The following is a 10,592-nucleotide window of genomic DNA, read 5'->3' on the forward strand; positions in this document are numbered from 1 at the left end:
CCACGATGTTACCGATTTTATGGGGCTTCTTCAGGTCCACCTTCCACCAGGGGTTCCTCTGATGCCTGGTCTGGGTGCAGGAGCCTTTATGGAAGTGTCCGTCTCTGAAGCCGTCGATGGCGAGGTGGGCGTAACCCGCGATTCTGGAGGAATATAGAGAACTCTGATCGGCTTCCCCGCTCCTCGCAATATTTACATCTGAACAGAGGCGACAGCAATAAAAATGAGTGAGTGTTGGGGAGACGCTAACATGTAAGGAGATTGAGCGTGCGCTCAGGGCCCCTGTTACAGGATGATTAGAAGGCAATTACAGGCAAATATCTCTCTGTAATCTGGATGCACACTTATTCCTCTCATAAAACATGTTAAAGATTTTGGCTTAGGGCCCCTTAAAGAGTCGCTCCTAATGCCCCATACAGCTCTCCATCTTTCAGTGAAATGAGCGTAAGAGGTCGGCGGTCTCCGCTGTCACGCCGGATGATATTCACGTTACACAGACAGCCCAAGACGTGTTTTTTTTTCTATTTTTAATGCATGTTGGAGTCCGATGCGTTTCACCGCAAGTGTTTTATCTCCCAGCTCCGGAGATCAGAATCCCGCCGTGACCCACGGAATCCCGCCGTGACCCACGGAATCCCGCGCTTCGGGGAGAACGGTCGTGAGAAACAGAGATTTGTAAAGTTTTGTTCCTAGTGGACCAATGCCGTATCTGGTAAGTCCCAAGACCTGGGTTTAATATATATATATATATATACAGTGAGGTGAGTGAGTATGTATATCACACTAAGTGTGCGTGTGAGCATGAGTGTGTATGTATAAGTGTGTTTGTTAGCACAAGAGGGGGGTTTGCATGAGCATGTATGTATTAGTGTGTCTGTTAGCATTAGCGTGTAAGTGTGTGTGTTTAAGAGGCAGTGTGTAAGCATCAGTGTGTATATGTGTGTAAGCATGAATGTGTTAGTGTATATATGTGTATGTGTGTAAGTATGTGCTAGTGCAAGAAAGTGTGTGTAAATATGTGTGCCATATATGGTTCAATATGTAGTAATAATGGTGGGGATGATTGTGGGGAGGAATAATGATGATTGAGGGGGGTGGGAATTAATTTTGATGTGGGTAGGTATGATGAACACACACAGCCACTCCAACACCATACACTTCCACACACACACACACACACACACACACACACTCTAACACCATACACTTCCACACACACACACACACACACACACACACACACACTCTAACACCATACACTTCCACATACACACACACACACACACACACACACACACACACTCTAACACCATACACTTCCACATACACACACACTCTCTCTCTCCGATCATCCATACAGCCCGCAACCTTCTGCCTCTCTGAACCTTTCTCTTGCACTTCTGGCTCTATTTTTTTCTACTTTTCCTGTCTATCCTCTTCTGTGAAAGGGGTTTCTGTGTTTTTAGTAATGTAATGTTTTCAGCAATTTATTTAAGCTTAAAAATGGTTAATTTCATACTTAAGATATTTTTACATCATTCAGACGGTTCTGGCGCTCTCACAGTTGGTTCCGCAACCTGTTACATGATGTCAGGGGCCGCAGTGATGTTAGGAACCAAGTGATTTCATATGGATCTTGTTTATGACTAATATAATATGATTCTCATCTATGTTACGATAATGAATAAACACAATCAGTTTTAACTAATAACACAAATTATTGAATTGTTGTCTATATTGAATACATCATTCATACATTCTCAGTGCGGGGTGGAAAAAGTATGTGAACTGCTAGGCTAATGACTTCAACAAAAGCTAATTGGAGTCAGGAGTTATGAAGCCTGGAGTCCGATCCATGAAACGGGATTGGAGGTGCGTTTTAAAGATATTAAATGTGATATTAGATATTAAAGTGTTTTATATATTTGTGGCTTACATGTAGATTTCATGAACAAATAATACAGAGAACCAGATAATTCCGGATAAGTCACCCCCCCCAATTATAAACAAACCTAAATAATGGTGTCTGCCCCCCGGGGGTAGCACCGACCTCCTAAAGATTGAATTGATTTAAATTTAACATAAATATTAAAAAAGAAGCCCAGTTACCTCCAGGGTTTAAGCGGCAGCCCCGAGTCTGAGTATACGCGATCCCAGCGAGCGCGAGAAGCAGGAGGACACGCATCCTAAAAACATGAAATAAAACCAGCCGTCATTACACCCCACGCACCCGAGCCGACGGGTAAGTCATGCGCAGAAGCTGAACACGGTGATAAATGGCAGGGGGTCCTGTTCATCGGGGGCCAAAAGATTTTTCTGTATTATCTGCACTGAGATTAATGTTTGGGTGGGGAAAGCATTCAAAAACCCGGCTTCATTTTACATTCCCAATATAAGTAAGCAGCTGGAACACGGTTTGCTTCCCGTCATTTTCCTTTTAATCAGATTGGGGTTTTTTCTTTCTATGCGATCTGCGTCTGGCTCGGCGCGTTACAAACACTTCAATCCCTCTGCTTACAGGAAGATGTATATTGCTACATAACGTCCAGAGGAGATTGGAGTCTCTAGAGCCCTCTGAGATCCCATCTTACATGAGTATGTTGCTCGCCACAGGAGCTCGCACTTGGTCAGGTGTTGGGAATAGATCATGTACGATGTAAGTCAAGTCCTGATACCCAGCGTTTAAGATAAGGTCCGTCTATGTAAAACGCCCCTCATTTACAGAGCGTAAACCCGTTGGCTCCATGTAAACGCTAAAAACCATTAGCAAAATTACTCGGAGCTCTCAAAGTCCCCGGCCCCGTCTACCACCCCAAAATCAGCACTAGAACCCGGGGACTCCAGATCCACCAGCCTCATATTAACTTCAGTTCAATGAATACAACGCTGTGGCGAATCCTTCTCTACCGGCCACAAGACTCCAAAAAAGGGGGCAGAATGAAAGTGCAAAATGTGACGTACCTATTTATTTATATAGCGCCCTCATATTACACAGCGCTGTAAGGTGGGTAAACAAAAGGCAAGGAGAGCCCTGCTCACAGAAGCTTGCAATCTAGCAGGTGAAACATTCCAGTACTAACCTGGTGCCGGTGCTGGTTGTAGACGACGCTCCGGTGCTGAGCGTTTATGCCACTTATACCAAGACCAGGGAGTTACTGAACACGCCGGGCTGGCATCTCCCTTTGTAAATATCACGCTGCCCTTGAGAATCGGCGTCTCTGCGTTCCCATCGTGCGGGGTCCATATTTACTTTGGCTTTCCTTAATCCAGCCTCTAAACGCTTCCTTGTTATTCTATTTGATTTATAAATCCCCTTTTGGGCGTCAGTCACCCGCTATAACCCAACGCGGCGCACCTTTAAATTCACACAAGAAACGGTTTGGACTTAAATCGATACAATGTTCTAGAACTTGGTAGAATATACCCTGCCGTGCCCCTGTGTAAATTAATTCTCTACCCTGTGAGGAAAGACAGCTGCTTTAATACTAGGGCTGACTAACTGTGACCGCTAGATAGTGGCGTGACGGCCAAGTTCAGCAAAGAACCCTTCTGCATGGGTCGCTCTGTTCACTAAACCGCGAGCACTGGTTGGACGGGCCCCAGGCTGCAGAAATAGTTAATAGACCCCTCATTTTTTTTAGTAATTCATTTTCTATTTTTTTGCAGCGAGTTTATTTTTATTTTGAGTTCAGATTGAATTTGCACACCCTCACCTGAATCACGCAAAATTGGAAGCGGTATTATACGCACTCGCATGCCCTCACACAGAACTCGCAGATGGAAGAGCATGCAACTGGAGTGGAGTCAACACTTAAATTCATAGCAAATAGACCCCAAAACACAGACAAGAAAAACAAACGACAGTAATGTACAGGGATGGAGTGGGGCAGAAGTTTCACGTGTATTTTTAAACATACGAGACTTCTGCCCCCCTCCCTTACTGTAAGATTTATTTTAATGCGCGTCGGTCGGAATGCACCACTTTGCAACAGGTGTAATATTTAACTGCTGTAGAGGTAACTGTAACAAGGCATACTAAAAAAAAAAAAAAAAAAAAAAAAGGCCCCGTCTCTTGTGCGCCCTGCGCTACAAATATCTTAATAAAGTAATAAAAGGACAAGAAAGAAAGAAAGAAAGAAAGGGGAAAGAGACCGGAGTCGTAATGTATTTATATAATAATACGAAAAAAGCTGAACGATTCAGAAAAGAACCATCAGCAACACCAAGGACTCATGGCGGCACGCGCACCGCTAGAAGCTCAGGTAATCCAGACTTCTGTGTTTGCACATGTCCGTCGTCCAGATAACATCTGTCCGTTGTGCGCTGACCAACATCTGCTGCAGCTCTGTTGCGACTTGCGCAAGCTTCGTCTGTTCGAAGGAAACGTCCAAGGCAGGAGAGGAAGAGGGCCAGGGAACAAAGTCGCTGCAGCAATCGACAGGAAACGGGTAGACGACCTGCCGCAAGTCGGGCAGCGGCAGCAAGTCCTGCAGGAGGGTCTTCAGTCCCTTGGAGGAGATGGGATTGCAGAAAAGGCCGAGGTATCGCAAGCGGGAGCAGCGGCAGAGTGCGGGCGCGATGACGGCCAGGTGGGCATCGGTCAGCTTGCACTCTATAACGTCCAGGTGAATGAGGCAGTGAGAGACCTCCACGAGAAGCTGGCGGAAGGGCTGAAGGAGAATCTCTGACAGGTTGTTGCCGCTGAGGTCTAATTTCTTCATGGAGCAGACGTGGAAACTCTGAGAGAGGAAGCACAGATCCACGGGCAGGAGGGAACAGAACGCCAGCTCCAGACTCTCCAAAGGCTTCTGCAGACAACTGCAAAGGGAGACAACACGTTAACACACACGTTAACACACACGTACGTTAACACAAACACACACGTTAACACACACAAGCGGCACGGCGGGATGTCAAGTAATGAAGCATGTAGAGAGAAGGGAACACTAAGCTCCATTAGGGGCCACTTATTGAGTTACACTTCCTGTCCCCCTCCCTAAAAAAAAAAAAAAAAAAAAAAAAGGATTTTTATGGTTATTTTACAAAGTTTTTTTTTTTCTTCTTTTTTTGGAGGTTTGGAGGGGGCAACTAAGGTCTCCCCCGGAAGCAGCACAGACCTTCGTCTCTTGTGGTCTGTGCGCGATGCTGCTCAGCACTGAGATATCATCTCATAACCCCAACCTCAGCATTAGGAAAGAGGAAACAATGGTGGACGGGGGTCTGTGCTGGGGGCTGCATTGACCTCCGTCTCCTTCTTTCCCCAGGTACGAGGGGGTACCGGAGAGACCCCATGACGCTTACAGACACTTCTGCCATCAGAGTAAACGCCCCGAGCATTCGATTCCGGTGTAAACCTCCGACAGTTTGATGAAACATTTCTAGGAGCCGCGGCTTCGGGGGCGGTCAGGTTCTGGATCAGCGAAGGAGATCCCCTCTCCCCATTCCTGCCGCTCTGACGGATATTGGTATATATTATACACCCGAGAGGCACCAGCCGCCAATTACAGACCACGGTAGATCGGTGTGAAAAAGGGGGGACTTTTTGTTCAACTAACGGATTTACGACCTTTTATTAAAGGGACGCCCCAGCCGTTGTATGCACTTTAACGCACCGGATAGCCGTGTGGCCCCTTGACATTGTCACGGTGTCCGTTTTGCCCCTTTTTGCTGAAATAATTACATTGCAAATCCTCCTCATCGCCCAGGCATCATACTGGGGGGGGTAGACGATAAAGATCGCCCGTGTCTCCTATCTATAATATAAGCGAGCCTCTCTGCTGTTTATAAAGTGGGAAGCCTTGTTGTGAATGTCCTTAATGAAAGTTCACACAAACACACGCACCCGTACACACACGCACCCGTACACACACGCACCCGTACACACACGCACCCGTACACACACGCACACAGATGCACTGGGCGCACCACCGGTACACACCCCCCCCCCCCCGTACACACGGCGCACCACCGGTACACACACTGGGACGGAGGGCCTGCCAAGCCCTGGGGGTGTTTGTGGAATATGAAAAGATGCAGCATAATCAGACCACAAGGGGTGGAACAAATCCATTGCCGACAATTTCTATTGGACAATGCTTGGCGTGGGATCCTGCACCCCTCGTGTGCTGCTCTGATGCTGAATAAGAGGAAAGCAACGAGCAACAAGAGAGAAAACGCCAACCCGGGGGCCAAGAGGAGGGCAATAACCCGCGCACCGGCTTTAATAATAACCCTCTGCTGCCAGCAAACGCGTCCTTTTAAAGAAAAATATGCTAAAAAAACGTCAATGATTAGCAAAGCGCTAATAGATTTTTTTATGTACATTAAACCAGTTTGGGCATAAGAGTTATTATTAAAAGGTTTGGTTTCAGTCCAAAACGGGGAGATTTGAACCCAACGAACGAAAAGGATCCATTCGCCGGACGGACCTCTTACCTGAGCAGCTGGCGCAGGCGCCCAGACAAGCGCGACGACCCCAGGTTCAGCTCTTTGAGAGCACACAACTGCCCCAGGTGAGAGGCAAATCTCTGCAGCCCCTCCTCCATGGCAGGAGACAGGCGTCTCACATCCACGTTGCTGTACGGCAGCTTCAGGCTCTTCAGCCCTACGAACTTGGCCATGCGCGGGAGGAGGATGTTCAGGCCGACCAGCCCCAGATTGTTGAACCTCAGGTCTATCAGCCGAACTCCGGAGGGATTTAAGAGTTCAAGGAGTTCTGCGGTGCTTCGGAGAGAAAGCTCTTCAGCCCAAAGATCCCTGCACTGCAGGCGTAAGGGGCTCTGTGAACTCACAAGCAGCGCCTCTCTCAGGACACTGTAGGAAGTGCTATTTACAAAGAGATCCACTCTCACGTCTACGTGCACTGAGGGGTTAAAAGCGGCAGGGGTCCCGGCAGAGTCGTCTTTGTCGCTTCCTCTCCTGCGCTTTGTCAGCCGAATACCATCTTCACTGCAGCGTTTGGAGACATCGATGCAAGCTTTGGCCAGCGTTACCGTGCGGGACCACACGCTCATGGTGTCGGGGTCACGCTCCAGGCCATCGTCCAGTATGCCGGTCATATCGAGGAGTCTCAGGTGTCCTTTCCTGCAGAAGAAGTTATGGAAATGCTTAGTAGCCCCGAGACATCATTCCACCCCTGGAGAAAGCGATCGGTGCGGGGTGACTGCCACCTCCCTACGTGGATGAGATGGAATAATAAAAAAAATCTATTTCTAAAGCTTTCGCTGCCTTTGCATCCCCAGTTCTAGAACCCGGACACCAACGTACAACACACAGGATTCCACGGATCTAGAACCCAAGTCTCACCGTCTCCTGGTTCCCCAAACAACGCGGAACAATAGGTTCTGTGTGTCATAGAACAGTTCATCTAGAACCCTAGTCTAACACAGAACCAAACAGATCTAGAACCCAGAGCTTTCTGTATAACAGGCAAGACCGCACCTTGCCGGGCCGCCGCCATCCTCTTTGGTCAGGGCATGGCTCAGATAGGCCGTCACCCCGAGGATGACCGTCTGCACGCACTGCTTGCTGGGTTGGCCTCTCGGCTGGGCTGGGCCGCGGTCACCATGCAGCAGCTTCTGGAAGCTCAGAACGGAGAAGGGCCAGCGCTGGACCAGGTCCTGCACCACCAGGGTCTTCTTATCGAGGAAAGCGGCTTTGAACAGCTCGGGGTACAACTCCTCGGGGATGAAGTCCAGCGCCCGCCGGGTGGAGGCGTGATCCGACACCACCTTCCGCGCACACAGAAACGCTAGAGACAGCATGACCGCCAATCACCACGGCGACCATCCCCTGGGGAAAGAGAAGCACTTCAAGGGTTAACTCTAAAGCAAGCTGCGATCACATTATACCCCCTCTGATATAACAGGGAGCCCACTCAGTGACCCCCCCACACCAAACATCCACCCCCCACACGAGACTCACCCCACATCCATCCAACCCACCCGAGACTCACCCCACATCCATCCAACCCACCCGAGACTCACCTCACCAAACATCCACCCACACAGTGACCCTAACCCCACTCTAAAAAACCCACCTGACACTCGCCCCACTCAATAACCTCCACCTGAGACTCACCCAACCTCACCTCACCTCACCTCACCTCCAACCCACACAGCGACCCCCCAACCGAAACTCTCCCGACTGCGCTGCCCCAAATAAGTTACTCTACCTGAAAGGCACTCGCCCCCACAGTAATCCCATCCGGCAAGCACTTGCCCCTCTTCCGGCAACAAGACCAGGACCCCGGCCCCAGCTCCGGCGGATGTTATGGCTCTCCGCCAGCCAGATTAAAACAGTCCAACCGCAACGCCCCTTACAGTTACAGCGCCGTCCGCGCGACAGATAGGAGCTCGATTATTGGCTAAAATGCTGGTGATGTCATCCAACACAGGCCATCCAGCGACGCCATATTGTGAGGGCAGACTAAACTGAAAGTGAAAGTGTGATTTTATTCCAGGGACAAACAATATGGCCGCGGGTGGAGCAAAACACGCCATATCCACAAAGGCGGGACCGTAAACATCGCGCTCGGTGACGCCTCATCCTTTTAACCCCTTATTGTTTTTTGTATGTAGTGACAATGGCTGTTTTGACATTTCGTTGAAAAAAAAAATTAGAAAACACTTTTTCTGACTTTTATTTGAAAAATATTTTACCCATCTATAAAAACCTAATGTAAAAACCTGCTAAATACATTCTAATATCTGTCCTGAGTTTGGAATTTGCATAACTGGGGTTTTAAAGGGTTAAATTGCATTGGGCTGCCTGGGTTAGGGTACGGATAGGAAGGGCCCAATCCCTTACATAAACCCGGCTCTTCTGAATGTGGCCCTAAAGCTGTTTTGTGCATAAAAAGGATGCCCAGTGTCCCAGCCCACAGGTCTTAAGATTTTAAGGGGTTAAATCCATAGGCCCACCTAGGGTTAACCCATCCGAACAAATCGCCTACACAGAATCCCCCCCCAGTGTATTTGCAAGCGGGAACCCACAAACATTTAAAGGGACCTCCTCATGCGCGTTAACGTGAGGAAGATAGCCGGAGTGTCCCTAATAGCCGAATGCAAGGAAAACACAGGGTTAAACTGTATGATTATTGCTCCTTTACCTATATTTCTTCTTTTTGTCTGTTTATGGCCTGGAGAGGTTGTCTAGATAATTATTCTTATGACATCATCCCGATGACGGTTCTGGTCGCAGCGCTAGTCGGTAACCGGTATGTAAATGCCAGTATATATTATATGTATGTATATTATTATTATTGTGTTATATAGCGCCATCAAATTCCATAGCGCTGTACAATGGGTAGACAGGACATAACAAGTAGTATGTAACATAAACTGTATGGCCGCGGATGCCCGTTTTAAAAGCTTAGGAGGTCTCCTAAACTTCAAGGGTGTCGCTGGAATGCGTGAGGCATTCAGCGACACCAAACACTCACCCCACTCACACTCTGGGGAGCGGTCACAGCAGCCACTGCAAGTGATCTTCGCCATCCGCAAGATGGCGGCCGCCCTGTAAAAAGAAACAAAAAACAATCAAGTTGAAAAAGTTCGCTAGATGGTCTCCAGACCCTCTAGAGAAATCTGGCTTTACTTGCAGGTTGAAAACAGGTACTGCAGTCAACCATGCAAGTCAATGGAGCCCAGCTTTCTAATCACAATGTGATTAGTAAAATATTAAAAAAATATGGGAAAAAAATGCTAAAATAAAAAATGTGCTAACATTTAAAACTAATTATGCAGTGATGTCACCAGAGGAACCATCCAGTACCAGCAAAATGTTAAAAAATAAATAAATAAAGTTTACTATTTTGAGCAAGTGCTAAAATTTCTAAAAAATCTCAACATAGAAAGAGTTAAAATAAAAGCACCTCAAATACCCAAGGGGTGTCTAATTTAATAAAAAATGGCTGATGGGGTAAATTGGAGCGGCCGAGCTCAAAGATAGGGCGTAGGTACAGACTGACCAAAATAGAGAAAAAAAGCGCACTTCCCAAATGTGGCCTTTTAACCCCAAACACCAGACAAACCCATGCATGTGGGGTATCAGTGCACTCGGGAGATGTTCCTGAACACACGTTGGGGGGTTGTTTGATAGTGACGCATACCCGGAGCTATGAATTCATTCCTGAAGTACAATTTTTGTGGAAAAAAATACAAAATTAAATTTTGGCAAAGGCAGGTGGTAGAATCTCATGCATGAAAGGGTTAAAATACCAGCATTTGAAATACTTCGGGGTGTTTAGTTTTCAAAAACATATGGTTTGATGGGGTAAATTGAAGTAGCCGGCTTCAAAGATGTTCCAAAGAGGAGATGGAGGCAGAATGACCAAATGACCACCTGGATTACGCATGCCCCAAAAGTAGCCTTTTACCAGCCAAACAATCTGACAAACCCATGCATGTCGGGTATCGCTGTACTCAGGAGATGTTCCTGAACACACATTGGGGGGTTGTTTGACAGGGACATATACCAGAACCTTTATATCTATAACTAAAGTACAATTTGTGTGAAAAAAAAATAAAAACAATTACTATTACAAAGTTTGACAAAGTGTGGTTGTATAATTAGTGCATGGAAAGGGTTAA

General features: G+C 47.3%; 2 protein-coding genes across 2 annotated transcripts in view; both read right to left on the bottom strand.

Moving 5' to 3' along the window:
• The window catches only part of LOC128497775 (uncharacterized), a 25,145-nt gene extending 22,286 nt beyond the window's left edge, over positions 1-2,859 (bottom strand). Inside the window, exons 1-3 of the mRNA XM_053467935.1 lie at positions 2,777-2,859; positions 2,110-2,186; positions 1-198 (exon numbers count right to left, since the gene is read on the bottom strand). The exon at positions 1-198 is cut by the window's left edge and continues 88 nt beyond it. Coding sequence (XP_053323910.1) covers positions 1-198; positions 2,110-2,186; positions 2,777-2,859 — 358 coding nt within the window. The remainder of the gene's footprint in view (positions 199-2,109; positions 2,187-2,776) is intronic.
• A 1,300-nt stretch (positions 2,860-4,159) lies between these two features.
• On the bottom strand, positions 4,160-8,243 carry LRRC14 (leucine rich repeat containing 14). The gene is made up of 4 exons (XM_053467539.1): positions 8,174-8,243; positions 7,441-7,791; positions 6,436-7,083; positions 4,160-4,818 (listed from the first exon to the last, which is right to left on the bottom strand). Exons 2-4 carry the CDS (start codon positions 7,761-7,763, stop codon positions 4,251-4,253), a joined length of 1,539 nt encoding a protein of 512 aa, XP_053323514.1. The 5' UTR covers positions 7,764-7,791; positions 8,174-8,243; the 3' UTR covers positions 4,160-4,250.
• Between the last annotated feature and the right edge of the window lie 2,349 nt (positions 8,244-10,592).

This window comes from Spea bombifrons, chromosome 5, assembly GCF_027358695.1.
Source record: "Spea bombifrons isolate aSpeBom1 chromosome 5, aSpeBom1.2.pri, whole genome shotgun sequence".
NCBI classification, from domain to species: Eukaryota; Metazoa; Chordata; class Amphibia; order Anura; family Pelobatidae; genus Spea; species Spea bombifrons.

Excerpts from the sequence above, each read along its gene's own strand:
- LRRC14 (XM_053467539.1), bottom strand. The coding sequence starts at position 7,763 with ATGCTGTCTCTAGCGTTTCTGTGTGCGCGGAAGGTGGTGTCGGATCAC. Across the intron at positions 7,084-7,440 it reads GATGGCGGCGGCCCGGCAAG|GAAAGGACACCTGAGACTCC; the intron begins GTGCGGTCTTGC and ends CTTCTTCTGCAG. Across the intron at positions 4,819-6,435 it reads CGCCTGCGCCAGCTGCTCAG|TTGTCTGCAGAAGCCTTTGG; the intron begins GTAAGAGGTCCG and ends CTCCCTTTGCAG.